This window comes from Cheilinus undulatus, linkage group 8 (genome assembly GCF_018320785.1).
Source record: "Cheilinus undulatus linkage group 8, ASM1832078v1, whole genome shotgun sequence".
Taxonomy (NCBI): domain Eukaryota; kingdom Metazoa; phylum Chordata; class Actinopteri; order Labriformes; family Labridae; genus Cheilinus; species Cheilinus undulatus.
The window spans coordinates 46,239,773-46,262,348 of record NC_054872.1 but is presented as its reverse complement, the minus strand read 5'-3'; the positions used below and the strand labels follow the sequence as shown (position 1 = coordinate 46,262,348).

General features: G+C 40.2%; 2 protein-coding genes across 2 annotated transcripts in view; both read left to right on the top strand.

The window, feature by feature from the left end:
* Positions 1–1,144: 1,144 nt before the first annotated feature.
* sostdc1a (sclerostin domain containing 1a) lies at positions 1,145–8,399 on the top strand. The gene is made up of 2 exons (XM_041793940.1): positions 1,145–1,431; positions 7,397–8,399. Exons 1-2 carry the CDS (start codon positions 1,227–1,229, stop codon positions 7,840–7,842), a joined length of 651 nt encoding a protein of 216 aa, XP_041649874.1. The 5' UTR covers positions 1,145–1,226; the 3' UTR covers positions 7,843–8,399.
* Positions 8,400–9,149: 750 nt separating this feature from the next.
* Positions 9,150–22,576, top strand: part of crppa (CDP-L-ribitol pyrophosphorylase A) — an 80,147-nt gene continuing 66,720 nt past the window's right edge. Inside the window, exons 1-3 of the mRNA XM_041793849.1 lie at positions 9,150–9,469; positions 12,618–12,900; positions 16,813–16,962. Of these exons, the coding sequence (XP_041649783.1) occupies positions 9,219–9,469; positions 12,618–12,900; positions 16,813–16,962 (684 nt within the window). The 5' untranslated portion in view covers positions 9,150–9,218. The remainder of the gene's footprint in view (positions 9,470–12,617; positions 12,901–16,812; positions 16,963–22,576) is intronic.

Sequence of the window (22,576 nt, the reverse complement as noted above, 5' to 3'; positions counted from 1 at the left end):
CAGATAAGGCCCTGATTAAAAGATGCTCCCTATGTTAGTCAAACAGCATGTTTTGAATTTCCAGGGAGTAATACATGGATTAATACAATTATGACAATGTACAATGAAAACAATGAAATTATTTCATAAGCAATTCATCCACAGTAGCATGAATCTAAATATGAGGGTGCAAAAAGCTTTGAGCTATAAAGGAGGTAGCTGGGGTGGAGGAGGTGATGCTTTACCAGCAGCAGCAGTGTGGTGCATCAGCATTAATACAAGCAAAGATTAGTGAGAAGTAAGTCATATTTAAATGGGCCACTGTGTTGAGGGAAAGAGCTGTGATTGGCTGTGGGTGCTGAGAGCCGATAACTGGTATCAGCTAGCTATCAGCTGGTCGTGGGTGGGGTAATGACTTCCGTGAATTAACGCTGAGCTTCATCGGTGTTAGATAGAATGAATTAGGGCCAAACAATTTTTAGAAATTTTTAATTGCAATTATTTTTGCTCAAATTGCAAAGTTGTTATCAATTGCTTTAATGAAGAGGTTATTATTTTTTATATCACTAGTTAATACACAAAACATGAAAAGGACGATTTCTCCAAACCATATTATAAACAATGACATTTGAATGTTTGCATAATGTGCACAAAATCTCTGCTGCTACAAAAACCACCCCCAGGGGTCCTCGGCCTCTGGCAATGTTATTTTGTTCTTTTTAAGTAATGACTAGTTTTTGGTCTAAAGGCTGTCTCTTTTATATGAAATCCTGTCATTCTTGAATACAAATTCAGTATATAGCTTTTTTTTTTTTTTTTTTTTTTTTTACTTTGGTGAAAGCCACCCTCCACAAACCTTAAATCCAACATGTTATTAATTTATCCCTTTAACTCTCGGTTTTATAAATTAAAATTAAAATGTAGCCAAACGTTAGATGTGATAATGAGCCAATTAAACATTAAACTAATCCTATCACCTTCATCATCATGGGTCCTCTGCAGCATCCAGGATGAAACGCCAACTCTTCAAAATAAAAGCTGTGGGCGTGGTTATTTCACGAGCGCACACTTGTGTCAACCAATCAGAGCCTCGCCTTAGAGATGCACCTGAGTAGCTGCCAGAGCGAGAGGCGGGTCTGCTGTATAAAACCAGGGGTCCCACATGTTGATCCTCCAGCATCAGCTCACTCCCAGTCGGACGTACATCTCTCCCCCCTACAGCCAGCCTCTCTGACCCGGCCACAGCCATGCAGCTGAGCGCGTACGAGTCCTGTCACTCCCTGGTGGTCCTCTTCATCCTGCTGAGGAGCTGTCAGGCTCTGAAAAACGACGCCACGGAGCTGCTCTTCTCTCAAGTGAGCGCGCCGGTACCGGAGCTTCAGAGCAACGTGACGCTGAACCGTGCGAGGAACGGCGGGAGAGGCGCGAGCAGTGCGGCGCATGAGAGAGGAGGTGAGTGTGGAGCACCCGGAGGACGTATTTTACCTTCATGCCACATTTTTACATAGACTTTAACGTGTTCGTGACGTTCAATGATGAAGGAGCCCTTAAAGTAGCCTAGCTAATGTGGAGAGCACCATGTTTAATTTTACATCTGGGCAGACCTCACTGTGAAGAGTCGTAAGCTATCCACACTTAAAATAATGAGTGAACTAGTTGGAGGACTTTTTATGTTTTAGCCTCTAATATGGACTTGTGTTGCTAAAATTTAAAGGTACAAAACTCATATCCTCCAACTAAGCCTTATAGCAGGTTTTCCTGCAGATAAGTGTTCTATCTATTCAGGAGAAGACCAGATATTTGTTGTTAATACTTGGCATAATTGTTAGGTAAATTTAGGGTGGGAAAATAGCTTTGCACCCTTAAATTTTATCTTTATTTTGGCACCATAGGCCCACAAGAATGGTGAAAACTCAAAATAGGCAAATAAAGGCATCACATTCACCTGATTAGTTGGAGATAAGACAACTTGGCACTCTTAACAGTATGTATGACACAAGAATGCTTTGTCTTAAATGCATTTATATGCTATTATTTGGCATTGTACTCTAATCTGGGTTTATCTACATGTTCAAACAGTAGTTACACTTCCATGATATGTAGTTGGAGCTTTAAAGGTGAATACAGCCATCTACTTGGAGTATGTACATGCATATATTTAGTATTTGTGCTTATTAATCACTTTTTGAAATTCAAAACAAATAAAACGGAGTTTAAAAAGTTATAAAATCTATTTTCAGAGGCAAAAATAACATCTTCAGACACCTTTTTTATTATAAGTGGTAAAACCCCCCACAGAAAGGCTATATAGTTGTAAAAGCGATGAAAAAGTGGTGTTTTTTTATACTTGTTGAGCTCAACCCATCAAAATATCCAGTACCTATTCCACAGAAACTGACCTAAATTCTTAAAGATTCAGCAGTACCACTGTTTTCTCACTGATACAAGTACAAATATAAACTAAATGCCATCAAAGTACCTTGAAAGTTAGTTTTATTTTCACCAAATGTCTCTTATTCCTCTTCTTGACAGTTCAGCAGTGCAAAGTTTGGAGTCTGCTCTACTTTTGTCATGCCCAATTTACTAAAAATATAACTGAACTGCAGACTTGGCATTAACTTTGCCTACCTACTCACATAGTGAGAGGCAAACATAATTTTGTAAAATGATACTGAGTGCAGTGTCTGCAGTGGTTTATGAGCACAAGTGCAAGCACTTGGGCTGGGTTTCAGTGCCTAATCCTTGTATTGGTATCAGTGCATCCCCAGAATATCTGCCTGTGATGTTTTTGTAAATTTTCTTTTGAATTGACCACCTGTTACTGCTTAAATCCAAGTGTTTACTCAGGGCTTTCCAAAGACATATGATGTAACCAACCTGTGGGAAAAAGCAGCCAGCTAGGGTGGTCCAAAAGCTGATTTTATCACAATAATGAGATTAGTCTCATGTTAAAGTAGCAAAGAAACATTTTCAGTCTAATACTACATTATTTTAAGTCGAAATAAATCTAAAATGTACAAGAAAAGTGGGTCACAACTTGTTGGTCAAACTATCTTATTAAGCCAACAATGGGAGGAAAGTAGCTGACTGGATTTAATTCACTAGCTGGCTGTTTAGCAGACAGCCGGTGCTTATGAGAAACAAGACTTTCTGCAGAAATTACCTCTTCTAATAGCTGTTTGACTTCCACTTTCCTCCTATCTTCTCTTTATTTGTCTTTTCTTTGTCTTTATGCATGCAGCTAATAGTGTTGGATAAGTTTCAGGTTTAATGATCAAACATGCTCTATTGTTGGTACATTTGCATCACAAAGAGCCAAATCAGGCACTTAATCCCATCGTCATGCCCAATCAACTTTTGAAAGCTAGATTAAAAGACATGCCTTAAAACTGCCATCTGCATAAATGATTTATTTTGCAAAGTTGTCAGAGATTAGGTAAATGCCATAAAAGCACATCAGCCGTCACTATAAACAGTGCACAGAGACTGAACAGTAGGGTTGGCTTGGAAGCCTTAGAAACAGTCATTCACACTCACTGAGATCACACAGTGGCTCTCCTGCCAGTTTCCCCACAGTTACTCAGTCTAACACACCTGGCTGGCGTTTGTCCTGACAGGGATGAATAGCCAAAGTAAACGGAGGTGCTCTTCCATAAACAGGAAGCTTCTGATCATGTCTCTAAGCTCTGCCAGCAGCAGACTATGAAGGAGGAGGAGCTAGAGTAGGTGACACTCGCTCCGGTTCATTCATCAAACGCTGCCACAGAGAAGTAGCCGCCTTTGTCTCTCAGGTGCATGGAGCCGTATGAATGGGCCTGAGCTTGGGTTACAGAGGTGGAGGAGAAAGCAGGGGGACAGAGTGTGTAGCCTGAAGATGAATTTTACTCACAGTTGTAGTAAATCCCTGCTAAGAAAACGTGTTTGGTTTTCTTTGCAGACGTTTTAAATCTTCAGCATTTGTAGCCAAAAGGTCATTTTCTATTCCTGTATATCTGTGATTCTCCAGAGGCTGCAAGGGGCCTCATAAGTAGTATAATGAACAGGCTGAAGAACTCAGCAGTAATCCAGGATTAAATATGAAAATTTAATGAAAAGAAGTCATGAAAACTAATGGGGGGTTTAACTTTACAGCTGCAGTAGGTGGCAGTTTAATCAACTGGTAAAAAATAATTAAGCACCGGTTTTCAAAGTCTAGAAGTTTGGGTGTTTTCTTCAATCAGATAACTAAAACTTAATTTTTTATTCAAATGTGTGGATTAGCTGTTTTTATATTCCATAAATAATAGGCAACAGAATATTTTTTTAGCTGCTTGATTTTTCAAACAATTATTATAGAGCTTTTGTCATTCCATATAGTTTTAGCAGTGTTTACTGCCTTTATTAGGGAAAAAAGTAGAAATGATGATTGGAGCTAGGCAGTTGCATACATAGGAAAATATTGTCTGGCCAGTATAGGCCCATTGTATATTCTATATACACATATGTGCAGTTTTAAACTGTTTTATTGCACACACAATGCGGAAAACATCCACTGAGCCAAATTCACAGTTGCACAAATGTTCCAAAATCTTCCAGATGTTTGTTGGTTGAACTGCATCTGTGGACTCAAACAGCCAGATTTTTCACTCAAGGAGTTTCTTCCTGCCTGCCCCAAGTAAATTTCTATATTAAGTTTAGGTTAGAAGCAGGAAATATTCAAGAAACTGATCATAAGCAAGCAGGAGGGGGTGTGACATTTACATCCTGCAACAGGTGTATGAGTGGTTCTCAAATGGTGTGGCAAGTAGGGTTGAGTATCGCTTGGGTTTTTTTCCAATACTGGTGCTAAATTGATACTTTTTATACAGCGCCGGTTCCTAAATGGTGCCTGACATAATACTTTTGAGAGAAAAAAACATGGGAGAATAAAAGCTGTCTGGATATCATAAATGATTTGTAGAAATGTCTTTGAGGTACCAATTGAACAAAGACCTCACATTGTCACATTGGGTTTGCAGGGTATCAAAATAAAGTACTGGTATGCTGTAATTCATCCCAGTAGGTATCAGATATGTTAGTGCCGGTTTTCAATACTCATGAATTAAATGAAATGTATTTTAGTTTTAGCCACATTTTAGTTCTTTCTGTCCTTTTTAGTTTTAGTCTAGTCTTACTTGTTGAAAACTCAAAACATTTTAGTCCAGTTTTAGTCCATAAAAAGTTCTCACATTTTAGTGTTTACTTTGATTCCAATCCACTGGTGTGCCTTGAGGAAAATCTAGGTGTGCCTTGGGAATTTGTGCAACCATGCATTGTTGCTCAACCTGACACCCAGATGGATGTGTTTCACACGTCCATCTGGTAAACCTTCCATAGACAGTGTTTGGGAAAGGGCAGAGCCTTTAAAAAAAAAACTCAGAGGGTGATTGAATGAATGTTCTGTCTGTTACATCTAGGGATGTAACGATATGAAAATTTCATGTAATGGTTATTGTGACCAATATTATCATGGTTATCATTATTATCACGGTATTGTTGAAATGTGCTCAAAATATTCAAAAAGCACCTATACACACAATAAAATCATTTAACCAAGTTTTTTTTAATAAAGTAAAATAACAAACACAATGTACTTTGTTGGCAGAACATTAAAATATTAACATCAAACATACAAATGTGCATTAAAGATGGCACCTTATGGCCATAATCCAAGAATACTTTTCTTTACATTCAGTGCTCAAGACTAGATCTAGTCTTACAGATCTAAGAAAATCTGGCACAGAAAGAACACTTGCACTGTTTCATGTACCTTTGTGTACAATCTCTCTCTCTCTTTCGCTCTCTCACTCGCTCCCTCTCGCTCGCTCACTCTCTCGCTCTTTTGCTCTCTCGCTCGCTCTCTCTCTCGCTCTTTCGCTCTCTCTCTTGCTCTTTCGCTCTCTCTCTCGCTCTCTCGCGCTCTCTCTCGCCATGTTTTTAAACCGTGCACGCACACCAGAGTCTCAGAGAGCGCTGCTCCTTCTTCTTCTATGGTGTTTAACGGCAGCTGGCATCCATGAAGTTGCATTACTGCCACAGAGTGCTGCAGCTTCTCCACGAATTGAGCAGTATCACCATGAGTTTTCAAAGTGTGGTAATCAAACACGGTTTTAACGGTAATTAAAATTTGAAATGGTAATACTAACCGTCTCGAATTTTACCACGGTTTATAGTGATACCGGTTATCGTTACATCCCTAGTCACATCTTTACGGGCCAATCAGAGCAACAAAACATGTGACGTAGCCACTACTGAGGTGCGCCCTTACTGAGGAGTAAACTCCACAGAGAAGTGGTTTGACATCAGGTGTGCCCTGGCAGAAAAAAGTTTGAAACCACAGGTATAGATACACATTCGACAGATGTTCCAGGCTTCATTATGTCCTTTTTTACCTGATTTTTGTTCTGTGTTAATAATGTGAATGTACTGAAATTGTCTTTATGGCGTTGTATAGCAGACTTTGTTGCCTTTTACACTACATCTTCATTCTGTTTACGTCATGTCCTGCTTCATAAGTTTCCCCCCTCGGTGCATTTGTGAGTAACCAACTCATGAAATTTTAGGGGTCATTTGAATGAAATTCTACAGATTTTTTTTAAACACCTTGGTGATACAGAATTGGAGTCATGGTATAGATTGCTCAGCAGAATGCTCTGTGGCAACATGGGGTTTATAATTACAAGCGGCAACCACAAGTATTGAAAAATGAAGCTATGGCAGAGGTGCAAAAACTGCACTTCCTTAAGTCCACTTGGGCTGCAGAGACACCTGGAGTTAAATACACACAAATGTTAAAATGCTTATCTTTAAATCAGAAATACACACAATTACAGCCTGGTACATGTCTGATTTAGCTGCAAGCCTGCATGAGTTTTGTCAGGAAGCTTAAAACCTACAACTGCTGCATGATTTTATATTCTTACAAGGCTGATCTAAGCCAGCATTTTAATATGATTGGACTCAAAGGCCCCCTTCGGTAACCAAATGGGTGAAATCACTTAGTTTTAACAATATTTCTAAAGTCTGTGTCTGTGGCACATGTATCAGAGCATCAAGCACCACAGTGGTAGTCCACTCTACAACTGGTTGATGTGTAATATAAACTATTTTGAATTCAGGTAATTGCAAGAAGGAAGCCTTCTGAGTAGCTTTGCATAGTCATTTGGGACCAAGATTGGTCCAAAATCCAGCTCAAACATTCACTAAATTTTCCACCATAATCTGTATTCTGATTATTTCACTCCTTAATATCAGTGTAAGTCTAAAAAATACCATTCAGGACGGACTCTATTGATAATAATCATCAGATGCAACTGTGTCAGACAAAATGAGTCTTGTTTTTCTGATTCCACTCGACCCAATTTTTCCGACTCACATTTCTCATTGTGTCTCTCCACAGAACGGAGCCAGATTGGATGCAGAGAGCTGAGATCCACTAAGTACATCTCTGATGGGCACTGCACCAGCATCAACCCCATCAAGGAGCTGGTGTGTACTGGCGAATGCCTTCCAGCTCAAATGCTTCAAAATTGGATCGGTGGCACCTACAGCAGGAAGCTCTGGGGCCGGCGGGGCAGCACTCAGGACTTTCGATGCGTCAATGACAAGACCCGCACCCAGCGCATCCAGCTGCAGTGCCAGGACGGCAGCACAAGAACGTATAAAATCACTGTGGTCACTTCCTGCAAGTGCAAGAGGTACTCAAGGCAGCACAACGAGTCTGGAAACAAGTTTGAGGAGCCGTCCCTGACGCCGCCGCAGCTTCTGCACAAAAACAAATCCAAGAGCAAAAGGAGGCTCGGAAAGAACCGGCTGAGTGAGAACTGGCACGAGACTGAACCCTGAAAGCTAGTAGGCGTAAAGACTGAATCCACAAAGGAGTTTGTCTTCATGAGAGCTTGTGGATTATCTCTGAATGTGACTGGGACTAGATTAAGGTGAAGCTGGTTCCACATGATGCTGGAGAACTCTAAAGGGCATGCTAAGGACTTTCCTTGACATTTGAATCTTTGTTGTTGAAGATAATGTGAACAGAACTAAGGCTGATGGTCTGTAGAGCTCTCTGGAGTCAGGACCAAGCCCATTTGCTCCAGATGTAGCCACTAGCATGCATTTAAATACTCATTTACATTCATTTACACAGATGGAACTCAGCTTTTTAAGCACCAACACCAGTAAACACCAAACATCTTTTAGAAATGTAAATACTTGTATATAAAATCCTTACTTGCTTTTTGAAGTATGGCCATGTGTATAAAGATGTACTATGCAAGATTTATGATGTATGATGTAATATATTTTCTGTGCCACATTTAAAGTGAAAAGTTCGCATCAGCATTTGAGTAAAATCTTAACTTTTTCATCAGTCGGTCTTTGTAATAACTTTATATGAAATAAATAAAACTTTTTACCACATACTCTGTCTTCCAGTGACATTTTTCTCTGCATGGCATTATTAACAGTAAAAACACATGCATATAAAGGTTTCATTTACAAGAAAAAATACATTTGTCCTTTTATCAGGAAAAAATTGAAGTTTTATTTGAACAAATGGAGTAGTTAATGGAGGTCATTTTGAATTAGATGTCAAAGATAATTGTCAAGATAACTGACTTTTAATTGCATTAAACATTGCCACTCAAAGCTGCTGAGTATGAGCTTTTATTATATTCCCTTTTGCAAAGTTCCTTTTTTTTTCCTAAATTCTGGGTGGGATAGTGGATTTTTTAAATAAAATACAGTCTACAGTGTAGTTTTACTTAAGATACACCTATCATTGGTGCTTAAGTTAGTTTTTTACTATAGTTGAGTAGGAGTAGTGGGAATATTACTTTTAAGGGAAGAAACTAGGAGTAGCATCAGTATTTTTACATTTCAAGTCGTGTTCCTTTATATTTTTGGACTAAAGATAGGCTATTTCAAAGAAAATTTCTCCCCTACAGTTATGTAAGTAAACAATTCATTAACAATAATTGTTTAGCAAATAAACGGTCGACCAATGATTTGTATTTGGCGGTAAAAAAACAAAACCTACTAAGGCTTTTCTTATTTTGAAAGAGTCAAGCGGAAGTGTGCCATTTAACCGTTGCTACTTGACAGCGTTGTTTCCCCAAACCTCCATCCACGTTGCCGTTTTGTCTCCACCCCTTTTGTTAATTTAGCATGGACAGGTTAAGGAGTGTCCTACCGTGACCCTCACACACCCCTAACTTCACGAGTTTATGGCGTTAAACCATATAATAATGCAGAGCGATAACTGTGATCCGGACAGGCCCGCCCATCCGGGGATTTTCCCAACCAGTGAAGCTGGGAAGAGCGGACACAAGCCGGCAGAACGCAGCGTGGACTTCCCGGTGTCTGTGGTTCTTCCTGCCGGTGGAACAGGAGAGAGAACCGGGCTTTTGACCCCGAAACAGTTCTGCTCGTTCCTGGGTCGGCCGCTAATAAGCTACACTGTCCAGGCTTTCGAAAGGTAGGAAAATACCGATATTGAAAATATTAAAATGTCAATATCTGTGATTTTGTTTCTCTGCTGTACAGTCAGGTAAAGTGGCAGAAGCAAATTCCAACCTATCATTTACACGGTTAGAACTTCCACTTCCTCTAACGGCCCGGTGTTACGGTTTAATTTGTGTCCATGTTAACTGGTGACCTTCAGAAGAATGCGTCAGTGGTTGTCGTAGCAACAACAGATGTTTGAAACTTACTGCTAGTGCATCTTGGTTTAGTTTTATTATAATGCTAATATGTGTCATCAAATATATTGTAAATATCAAAGGAAAAACTGAGCAGTGGAACAGCCCCAGAGGGCTGCAACGCTTTCAACATTTGTGAGATCAACACATTCCTCTTAAAGTCGTCAGTTACCATGGTCATTAATTTAACTCTTACGCTGGTGGAGTCAGTGCAGTCAGGTGCACCATGACTCCTTTAAATTTTAGCAATAACATTTTACAAGGTCTATTAATTGACAGTTGGGACTTAATATCCTTGGATTTTCTCTTTGGAAATGTTCCTATTGTTCATGAATGTTCTACTCAGGAAACCAGATGTTTATGTCAGTCTGATCCAGCAAATTAAATAGCCTACCTGAAAATTCACTTTACTTTTGTTTGAATGGATGCATAAACCTTATGTTTCAATACTTTCATAAACCATTCTATCTAGGAATTTGGTTCTCAATTGGTGGGTAGGGACCCAAAAGTGGGTTGCGAGGCCATTGTCAGAGGGTCGTAGATTTGTGCCTGGAAAACCATGTTAAAAAATCTGATGTGCTTTTATTTTGAAGGATTTATCCAACTTTTAGTTCCATCTCAAGTTCAAACTGCCCGATTATTAATGATCCATCCATTTCTCACAAGGGATGCACAATATTATCAGTATGACATCGGTATTGGCATATAATAGTTTAACATCTTAAATATCGGTATTGGTAGATCTGAATATTACTGCCAATTTTTTTTTCTTTGAACAATTGAAAAATATTATTTTATCTAATATTGGCCAGTTAAATAGACTGATTCTTAAGTAAAAATTATGAAATTATCTTGAATCAATGCTAAATCTCTTAGCTTAACAATGAACATTTCTATTATGTTTGAGCATCAAGGTAATCAACTTAGATATACGTTCATCTCTTTGAATCTTAATTTTTGTCTTACTGACTTTCAAATTGTAATTTGCTTTAAAAAGCCATACATTACTGCCTGTATGTAAGGCCAATATATTAGCTGTAAATATCAACAGAAATGTTCATATCTGTCAATACTGATTAATTACTTGTTTACAAGTTATTATCACCAATATTGATATCCATCCATCCATCTTCTACAACTTATCTGGGGCTGGGTTGCGGTGGCAGCAGGCGAAGCAAGTTGACCAAGACATCTCTCTTCCCAGTGACACTTTCCAACACCCTCTGGGGGATCTTGAGGTGTCCCTAGACAAGACAGTATAGGACACATTCTTGGTCTCCCCCAAGGTCTCCTCCTAGCTGGATGTGTGTGGAAGACCTCCAGAGGGAGGCGCCCAGCACATCCTGATCAGATACCCAAACCACCTCAACTGGCTCCATTCGATGCGAAGGAACATCTGTTCTACTCCTGGTCCCATTCGGATGTCTGAACTCCTCATCCCATCTCTGAGGCTGAGCCCGGACACCCTTTGGAGAAAACTCATCCCAGCTGCTTGTATCCATCATCACCCAGAGTTCATGGCCATAGGTGAGGGTGTGGAGGTAGGTCGACTGGTAGATCGAAAGCTTTGCCTTATGGCTCAGCTCCCTCGTCACCATAACGGACCTGCACAACGTCCACAGTACTGCTGGTGCTGCACCACTCCCCCAGTCCCCCTACATGAGCCCCCCTGAGGGACACAATCATAAGCCTTCTCCAAGTCAACAAAACATGTGTAGACTGGATGAGCAAACTCTCATCCTTCAAGAAGCCATGCAAGGGTGAAGAGCTGGTCCACTGTCCACAGAATTTTCATTTTTGCTCCTGAATCTGAGGTTTGACAATCATCCAGAGCCTCCTTTCTATCACCCTAGAGTACACTTTCCCCAGGAGTCTGAGTTGTGCAATACCCCAAAAATTCAAGCACACCCTCTAGCCCTATACTTCAGTCTGCAACCCCACAGGCACTGTCCCTGGACTTCATGCGACATTGAAAAAGCATGTCAACCATGATAGCCAAACAATGTCCAAAGCCTTTAGCATCTCAGGGTGAATCTCATCTACCCTGGCGGATAATATGGATAATATGCTGATAAAATTGTGCATCCCACATTTGAATGAATCCTTTGATTCCTGCTTACTAGAAGATGTTCCTCTAAAGCACCTTGGTTTTTTCCTTTTTTTTTTGCACTATTGATTTCATATGCATTCTCATTCCTATTTTCAAATCAGGAATCAAGGGAATGGGGATGCTGAAGTATCTGGGTTGTTCTTCTACTACTTGAGGAGAAAAATGGTGGTTGTGCTCAGATGTGTGGTGTCAAATAGATTTTAATCAGAAGAGGTGGTAGCTAAACAAAAACAAAAAAAGTGACAAAAACTCCCATGACCCCACTCTACTTTGAGACATCAAGAAAACATATTTTCATATTGATGTGATCATGAGACTTCTCTTCAAAGAAACAACCATTAGCTGAAAGACTGGTTCAGTATTTTGAGAAATACTGGTTTTTTTTTGCCTCAGTTGGAGTTAGATATGATTTTTATGTCTGTAGAATGAATATGACACCAGAGCCAGCAGTAGTTGACTGATTAAGTAAGAAGACTCTGATTTTTGGGAACATCCAGCACATACCCAATTTAAAATTTAATAATCTTCTCAAATGCTTTATGCTATCTCTCTGTTTTGTCTCTTTAAATCAGTTATAAATAGGATTTGGCCAGTCATAACAAACAACCTGAGGAGGTCACATTAGCTCTTTAACTCCAAGAAGCAACTTTTAAATATTCCAGATGTGTCAGAAACAGAATATTTGATTACTTGCGGTCTTGTTTCTTTAATGTAAGGATCAGAGCTGAATGTTATGTTCTGCTTAGCTTCTCTGTTCTTTTTGACATCTCACATGACATAACCAACATTGCTGAGTGGCTGCTGTGTTCTCGCAGGGTGTCATGGATCCAGAACATTGTGGTCGTCGTTGCCAAAGAAAGCATGGACCTGATGACGGACATCATCCAGCACTACCAGCACAGGAAGGTTCGAGTGGTGCCAGGTGGCTCGACTCGTCACAGGTCCATATGTAACGGAGTCATGGCTCTGGGGGGAGAAGGAGAGGGGGAGGCAGCAGCTGCAGATAGACCTAAAGTGGTTATCATCCATGATGCAGTACGGCCTTTTGTGGAGGAGGACTTCCTGTACAAGATCGCCATGGCTGCCAAAGAACAAGGGGTCAGTATCAGAAAAGATGAATCATTTTTGGTTGTACAGATAGTTTTTTTCTTTAAGGCTAAGAGAGATACATCAGCTTTATTTTGTGATCTGAGAGGAGGATTGCATTTCCAGCAGAGAAATACAATCCAGAACCCACTTCTAGATGTTGATATTCCGTTTTACACACTGCACCTTTAACTGCTGCAACTTGTTTAAAGAAGTAGTAAACACTTGAACATTTTTTTCAGCTGTACACTGAAGTATGATAAAACACATCAATGCAGGTGTTATTTCTTACATTTGTACCAAACTGATGCATTTTACGACTTTTAATTAGCTCAAACGGACATCTGCTTTGAAAAATCTTTTCTGAAAAGGCGTGGCTTATGTGACGTAGAATCCTATAATCTTGTGAGTTTCTACGTCACAAAGTCTACTGTATATAAAAGGTCAAATGTTACCACCTCTAACTGACTTTCCCATTCAGAGACCACTCCTCCCCCTGCACCTGCACTGCTTCAGCTCTGAGAGCTCCGGCTTCAGTAACGTCGGTGCTGTAGCCAACAGGCTGAACAGGAAGTGCTCAGAACCACCACGCTCCACCACCATTCGACAGCCACTCCACAGCAGTCTTCAGGGGACTCTGGAGGGGAAAAATCCTTCACCTCAAAAGATCGTTTTGAAGCAGTGGGGCTGCGGGACTGGCTATGTTACTCTCTGGCAAGGGAACGTCACTGTCACTCCTGCCTCATCTGGAAAACCCCATCCTTTTCCCCTCCCTCCTCTCAGTTCTAAACTGCTCACTTTGTGCATTTTTTGAATTACTGAAGTGGGCAGAGTTAGCTTTGAGCTAGGGGTTCACTTACACTCTAATTACAATGCTCCTCCACTACATTGAGTGGCGCTATTGCAACAAAACACAGGTCCTAGAGCTAAAGTCCTGAATCGGAGGTCCTGACAGTGTTGCCTGAGAGTCGGAGATACGTACTATTGGGAAAGTGTACTGAACGTGTGTGGGGCACTCACACTGGTCAAAGTTTGAGAGTTAATTGTGCTTGATCTTGTTACAACTTGCTGAGGTTGAGTTCAACCTTTTGAGACAGATTTTAGTCCTTTCTTCCAGTGGAAAACTTCAAAATGTCAGTATTTTGTCACACTTGGAACGTGAACTTCATTTGTCCACCTACAGTCCTCAAGTTATCCAGGCTGAGTTGCACCAGACTAAGCAAGCTGACCATGACATCCCTCTCTCCAGTGAAGTATTCTAGCTCCTTTTGCAGGATTTTGCTAGATAGGATATAATCTTTCCAGTGAGCCCTGCATGAACAATGGGGTCTCCTCCCATTGCACAGAAAAACCAAAAAAGGGAGGCAGCCAGGATGCATCATGATCTGATGCCTGAACCATCCCAACTAACACCTCTACTCCAATCTCCCTCCAGGTATCTGAGCTCCTCTGTCTCTAAAGCTGAGCCCAGCCACCCTTCCTAAGAAACTCATTTCAGCCTCTTTTATCCAGGATCTCATTCTTTCACTGGTCACTACCTGAAGTTTGTGAAGGTTGGAATGGTTGACTAGTAAATTGAATGCCTTGTCCTTTGGCTCAGTCCCTTTTCTTCACTGAGAGCCAATTAAATGAAGCTCATAGTTTATTTTTCCCCTAAAATTTTGCTGAAAACCAGTGAAGGTCCTTTACAGAATATAAACAGATCAGTCAGGGTTAGTGGTTCACCTGGTGGGCTGTCAGTTACTAAAAACAGCATACCGCTGAAGTGTGTGTGGCCTGTGGTTTGATTTTACTGTGGAGTGTGAACGAAAACAAACGCTAAAAATAAGACAAAGTCAAGTTTTCCATTGGAGTTCAGACCAAGGACGACAAACAGCCCTCATTATGACAGCCTCTCTTGCCCTCCTTGCATACGAGGTCTGTCCATCTTTCCATAAACTGTTTATCAAACTGACGGATCCATCGCTCCTGGTGTTAGCATTCATTTGATCAGTGATGGATGGAAAACATTTGTGTTGAAGTCACAGCCGCTGTGACCAAAACACTGACGGATTCCTCTCATGATGATTCATGGCTGAGACTTTTCTAAATGAAGTTCAAGCGGGTTGTGAAACAAGCAAGAGCACCCTGACGTGAGGCCGTCGTTCATGGCGTGTTTCAAAGTTGTGTTTGCTTCATGATGAACTTTCACAGCAGGCGGTCTGGTCTTCATTATCCCGCTAGAGTCCACGCTCAGGACAGAGTGGCTGTCTGCGCTGAAAGGAAGCAGATTAATTTTGAATCTAACAGGATGTGTAACACGCAGAACATATGTTTGCTTTGCTTTCATTTACGAGACATTTCTCTCAGATTTGTGGATTCATTGATGTCGTGTGATGTTGCTTCTCACTCAGAGGAATTTAAAGCTGGGAAACAAATTAAGAAACTACTCCAGAAATATGTTTTTCTCTGGTCCTACTGTTTATAGATTTATGTTTAACATTTCTCCCAACCTCGGGATAAAATAATCTTATTTAGGCCTTTTAATGGAAAATTACACATTGTTAATAAAATAAGCAGATGTAGGGTTTGCCACACCGGGAAAAATAGTAAAGTTAGTTTTTTTCTGGGCCATTTTTGAAAAATTTAACTCAAATATACTAAAAGACTGGCAATAAATAAAGACAACCTTTATCTTTTTGCATTAAAGACAAAAAAATGAACAGAAAAAAACTATGACTGAAGAGGTGTAGATATCAAAATGTTTAAACCTGCAGTTCTCAAGGTGGGCGTCCCAAGACTTAGAGGACAAATGGGCAACATGGCAAAGCCAAACCTGGTGTTCAATGTGGACGATTCAATGAAGTCCGAGACCACTTTCAAGACTTAGATGCTTAAAAAAACTAAGAATAATTATAAAATACACATCTGTCCATTTACACAAATTTTGCCCAATTTTAACCTGTTTTTTTCACCTTTTCCCACCAACTGCTGCCACTTAAAACCCATTTTGGTCAATTTGAAACCCTTTCTGACACTTTTTTCTGCCCATTTTTGCTGCTTTTGAACCAATTCTTGCCAATTCCCACCTCTGTTGACCCATTATTGTCACTATTAACCAATTTTTATGCCAATTTTTGCCAGTTTAACCCTTCTCTGCCTCAGTTAATTGATTTTACCAGTTTGAACCAATTTTTCTTCCCACTTCACAAAATTTTTCATCCATTTTAGCCACTTTTTATTCCCCTTTTACCATTGTTTATGCCCCTTTTTGCCACTTTAGCCCATTTTTGCCGTTCTTTGCTTATTTTTGCCACTGTTACCTGTTTTTGCCACCCATTTCTGCTACCTTCAAAATCCAATTTCACCACCTTTCCAGATCAAATATAAAATATGGATATCACAGCTTAACTTTACAATTGACCATGATCTTGCTGACCTCCAGGGGCCCCAGTTCAGCTGGGTTCCCAGAAAGCTCTCCCATTTATCCCCCCCGTATGAACGGCCTTGTCTGCACATAACTATTCTTGATTGTTCGGTCTCGGGCACCTTTATTTTGTGGGTCAGGGGCTGAAAGGTTTAGAACCCCTGGTTTAAACAATAAAATACTTATATTTAAACATATATAGATGACCTCAGAACTCAATGATAGTGTGTGTAACCCTGAGTTTCATGCATCTTAATAGTCAACAGTCTTTTACCTCACTGTTGGGTGTAAAAACACACCATATATTGTGAGAATGTTAAGTCTATGTTTGCTTGTAACTGATATTTTTAGCAAAATGGAGAAGACCAAGCTTCTGATTTCACAAGATTATTTTATGTTTTGAATCTCAGTGCAACCAATTAAAATTTTACCCTCTTGTCTAATCTCTAATTGCAAAAAAAAGACTAAAAATTGACTCTTTTTTCTTTTCCTTTTTTTTTTTCTTTTTTTCTACCCAGGCTGCAGGAGCCATCCGGCCTCTGGTATCCACAGTGATAGCCACCACAGTAGAAGGCTACCTGGATCATTCTCTGGAGAGAGCCAAGTACAGGGCCAGTGAGATGCCTCAGGGGTTCACATATGACGTCATCTATCAGGCCTATCAGAAGGTACTGTCTTCCACCTGAACACAACAGGGTTTATATTCATTGGGGCTACAAAATAATAGATTGAAAATTTTAAGCTCACAGTGGAAGTATAAGAATGTAACATACAACAAAGAGTACGTTTATAGTTAAATTCAGATGTACCAAAAAACAGTAATAATACATTTTAAGTGTAAATAATGTCTTCGATTTTGTTTCAAAATACAGAAATTGAACAGGAATCCCAGTTATGAATGGGTCTTTAAAGGCACCCTGTCCATTAATATCCACTCTAGTTCCCCTTAGAGTCTCCAAACTGGCCTTTTTAACTAATTTCAAGCACGTTAGTATCTCTGGCATCAGAATGAAATAGTCTCACTGGATGTGCAGTTTACTTTTGTTTTGTGTCTGGATGTGGAGATGAGCCGTCAGTGTCATTCCTCTCCGCTTAACGGAGCATCATTCTCATCCTGACCCAGGGCGGAGCCTGTGATAGGCAGTGCCGGCCAGGATGCCACCTAAAAATGCTCAATAATGACTGACTATTTGCCTAGTACACCATGAATGGAAAACTTCCATGCGCACCTCTTGTATCCACAGTGATAGCCATCAGGAGAGGGTTTCCTGGATCATTCTTTGGAGAGAGCCAAGTACAGAACTGAGTATCCACTTCCCCTTTCAGTCTCCCTTTTCATGAAACTTGACTTTGTAAACCAGGACTGAAACGTTTAAAGACAAGAATGAAGGAATAATTATATCAAGCAATTAAACAGTGTGCAGACAGCACAGCCCTGTCTAAAGAACTGAGGCTGTACTCTGGTCCTCCAGAGTCCACCCAAATATGATTTCCTCAGCAGCCACACTTAGTAAAGTAGCACATATCATGATATGATGGCTAAATTAAGCCCTGCAGGGGTCTGCTGCAGGTTTCTGGTGTTGAGTAATTGTCCTAAAAAAATCTCAAATCTGACAAAGCGACATTAAGATTGTGATTTATATCCTAAAAAATTACTCCAGTTGGATGACAAAGGACTTTCTGATTCACATACATCATAACAGGCCATCACAGTCGCTCATTGTTCAGCTGATGTGCCACAACCTGCAGGGTTTCCCTGTGAAGAGCTGCTGTCGTGGGTGCTATCACTTTCACTGGGCCTCTGCTGCGTCTGGGAAAGAAATGAGACGTTAATGTATTCTGCCACAGTGCAGCAGATCAGTGGAACAAAAGTGAACAAAGGCACATTTGGAAAAATAGTCAGAGAGGGCTGAAGTTACATGGCACATTTAGGATATAGATTAATAGTCCCAGCTGTTGAGAGCGTTTTAATATACGTACCTGAAAATGGAAGGAATTTATCCTCTGACGTGAGCCGTAAATGTGCTAATTCTTTTCCAAAGCAGCGGCTCATTGCTCTGATTTAAACCAAACCAGCTTAACGAGAAGTTTGACTTGAAGAAGTTGACCTTATTTATTTTTCAGACACTCTCAGTTTGCTTTTTCAGCTTTTACTTCATTAGCCAGCTCTTCTGATCGCCAGCTTTTCTGAAGGACGCTGCAAACTTTGAGCTAAGAGGTAAAGTATGCCTCCAATTGCAGCTCCATTTGTCTGCAGTTATTTTTATTCCTGGCACATTTAAATCCTCGGATTGCTCTGAGAGCCCTGCTGGCTTCGGTGTTGGCCTTTTCAGAAAATGAGCTCACATTTATGCGGCAGTGTCAGGGCCAGTTAAGTTGCAAAATTAGGACAAACTTGGGAGGTCGCTGGGAGAAGGAGAAGGCCGGGGTTGTGTCCCCCTCTCTCCTCCCGTTGTTCTTCTCTTCTCCAGCCTTTCAAAAGATTGGGAAAGTGTCAGGTTAGCACTGTAGGACATGCTCATGAAAAATCTCTTGAGAGCTGCACATTTGTAGCTTGACATCCATTGAGAGCAGAAGAACTTAGGGCTGAAAAGACAAAAGGGGGAGACACTTTATCCAGTCCCCTGTGGAAGCTTTTGTACCGGGAGAAAATGCTGAAGGTTAAATTACCTCAGAGAGAGAGCGTATTTCTGCTGTAATTTCTCTCTAATGTTCCAGGGTCCCATTGAATAAGAGACCCACACCTCTTTATAGGTTGATAAAATATTACCCAGATATAATCTCAGGTGGCAGGAGTTTGTCTTTGTACTTCTGTCTGTATTTTAAACCAAATGATCTCATCGTCCAGACCCAAAACTCCACGTGATGTACACAAACTGATCTTTTCTAGTATTTAGTCAGGGCCCCTCAAATGCTCAGTGCACTAAACTACAAACCCCATTCCAAAAAAGCTGGAATTGTGGAAAATGTCATAACACTGTAACCTTGCAAAACAGATGGATACATCCGTTTCCTTGTTTTTCACTGGTGAATCCATCTCGTAAAGCTCCCGTCTGAACCGTAGAAAGTGACAGGACCAATCAGCGATGAGGGCCAGTACTTTCAGGCGCGGCAGAGTCATGACGTAAACAAGCAGCAACAAGAGGCCGGTGCAATTATGGCGGAAGAGTTTAGCGTGGATGCTGCTAAAGTGCCAGTTTTATAAGAACTTGATGACATTTCTTTGTTGAAAGCAGAACAAAGAACAGCAGTGAGTTGTTTTCTTTTCAAAAATGACAAAAGTTGAGTACTTACATGTCTATAGTCGCCATGTTTCGCTTATTCCTCGGTGGTTGCACACATGCAGCTCGATAGCAGCTACGTCACGTGTTTTGTTGCTCTGATTGGCCCGTAGAGATGTGACTGAATGTTCATCCAATCACACTCCGAGTTTTTTTCAAAGCCTCTGCCTTTTCCCAAATGTTTCCTATTGAAGCTTTCCCAGCTGGATGTGTGAAACAAATCCATCTGGCATGTCAGGTTAATAACACGGTGAGATGCAAATCATTTCCAACCTATATTTAACAGAACACCACACAACAACAAGATGCAATGTTGTTTTTAATATACACACAGTCTTCATGTGATACCTGCAACATGTTCCAAAAAAAAGGTTGGGACAAGAACATGTTTACCTCTGTTTTCACTAATTTATGCGTATTTGTTTTCTAATGTCGCACCTCATAATGCACTACTGCCCACTGCTGCTTCACAGATGTGCAAGTTACCACTGCCATGGGCACTAATACGCCCCCGCACAATGACAGTGAGATGATTGCATTTGAACTTAGAGTTGATAACACTCTGGATGGTCCTTATCCTCTTTAGCTCAGATGAATCATCGGTCATTTTTTCCAAAAACAACTTGAAATGTGGACTGCACACTTTTTCACTTACGGTCAGTCTCATGTGAGCTCAGGCCAAGAGAAGTCAGCAGCACTTCTGGATGTTGTTGATAAATATTGCTTTTGCTTTGCATGTTAAGATCTTAACTTGTCTATAAATGTAGCGACACACCTGATCTCCTCAAATGATGCTGATTTGTCCAGCTATTTACTGACTGTATCCGCCTGAAACTTTGTTAGATAGATCTGCCCAATGACAGACATTGAATCTGGCCTATCTATCTCCATTGCAAGGATAGTATTCAGCTGACTCAGACAGACCTCAAACTTTACCCTCTAATTAGCATTTACAGCCAGAGTCAAATATGTTTTTATGTAACAGCTAATACAGTTTATATAAGCTTTTTAAAACTTGATTAAAGCATCAAATTTGCATGCAGGGCATTTCTTTCCACTGAAACAGAACCACATTTTCACCTACTAATGAGCCTTGAAAGTGTGACTTAATAACAGGAGGGGAAGCTGTGGAGAGTCTGCCAACAAAGTGTACATTAGTTTAAAAAAATGCTGATTTGTCTGGGTGGGGTTTTATGTAAAGGATGATTTATTTTTTTTTATATAAATGAATTCTTTTGAGTATTACTGCTGCTGAAGTACTTAGATTTATAGCTGGCTAGAAAATTATTGCAGGATCCTGAGGTTGACCAGGTTTCTCCACCAAAATGAACACATTTTGAATAAAGTACATTTAAAACAACTGAACAGCACATTTGTCTCTTCTTGCATGAACTATCAGTATCCTCTGCTCGGTTAAACAAAAATGCATCAAAAGAATGAAGTGGAAAAATGTTTTTTTGACCAGACAAAATCAAATTCCTTAATTCACAAAAACGAGTGTTACAGGGCCAACAGTTCATCAGCCAAAGATAACAGTGAATTATGAAGTGTCTGCTGAAAAATATGGTAGCAGCCTTATGATCTGGGTCATTTCCTTCCCTCTGATTATGGTCAAGGCAGTATTAAATGCTTAAGATATTTTACTGAAATATCTGATGAAAGATCAGGTGGAGGAAGAAAATCTGTTATGGAGACAGACAAATGTTGGGCAGAACACAATGCTCTCAGGAATGCCTGGGCAAAATAAGAGCTTTCTCGAGTACTTCATAAATCAGAGCTTAAACGGCAGGTCAGATTGAATTTTGACTGAGCTTTGACTATTTGAAAATAATCATTAAGGGCCTCACTCAACATCTGCTACTTAAGATTTTTCCTTTGTCTTTTTCTTAAGAAAGTTTTCTGAGAAACTTACCTTGGTTCTTAAATTGATAAATGCTTGATAAAAGCTTGAACGCTGAAAGCTTGTGCACATTTTTCCTTTTTAGCATATGTTTATGGTTCCTTTTAAATTGGATGTTACAGACGTCTTGCTTCTTCTATTCTCACACCTGTTAGCCTTCTGTGTTTACTCACAGCCCTGCAGTCTAATGCCCTTATTTGGCCATAACAGGGGTGTTTTTCCATGCTAAGAAGGAAAATGCAACCACGGTTTAAGCTTATGAGGACATGACAATCATCAATTTAACAACACAGCAATTAACAACAATTAAGCAGTTTAAGACCATGACATAAAAACCTAGGTAGGTTTCTCTTACCCCTGATTTCCACATACTCCGTCTGTGCAGGGAACTGGTCGCAAAGATCACTGAAGAGCAAATCCGTCCGTCTTTGGCACATGTCAAATCTGCTCTGCACCAGCTCTATTCTTGGCAGTGGCCCCTGCCAAAGCGTGTAAATGCATATAGAGAATATCGACCCAGATATGAGGAAGAATGTGCAAAAGCACCTGAGGAACTTAAAAATGCCAAATCCTGTCAGAAATAATCATTAATTTGGTATTAGGCCCAATATGATATTTTTTGAATAGGTAGGGCATATGTTGTTCAAAATCGATATGTACCTTTCAGTGTAAAGGGTGTCCTCAAAGATGTGAAAGTTACCCATGCCATGGGCACTAGTACACTGCCACACCATCAGAGAAAAAACATAAGGAGAGCTTGGTGAATGAGGATTTTTTTTCTTAAAAATGTCTTCAGTCTTTCCTAGAATGAATCATGAAAATATTGAACTAAAAGTCTGATGTTACATTATATCAAAAACATGTTTTCCTTGGAGAAGGAGTCGACAGATATCAGTGTTGCTTGTTCGTGTAATCTCTAAAGCTGCAGAGAAATTAATCGCAACTATCATCTGCAAAATATCCTTGGAATTTGTTTTGGGTGTTCACACGCCCCAGAGAGGACTATTCCTATTCAATTAAGTGAAATCTTCTATCATCGACCGGACAGACATTCCACTTCAGTGTTCTGGCCTATACATGACTCAACTCTCTAATTTCTCA

Excerpts from the sequence above, each read along its gene's own strand:
- sostdc1a (XM_041793940.1), top strand. The coding sequence starts at position 1,227 with ATGCAGCTGAGCGCGTACGAGTCCTGTCACTCCCTGGTGGTCCTCTTC. Across the intron at positions 1,432-7,396 it reads TGCGGCGCATGAGAGAGGAG|AACGGAGCCAGATTGGATGC; the intron begins GTGAGTGTGGAG and ends GTCTCTCCACAG.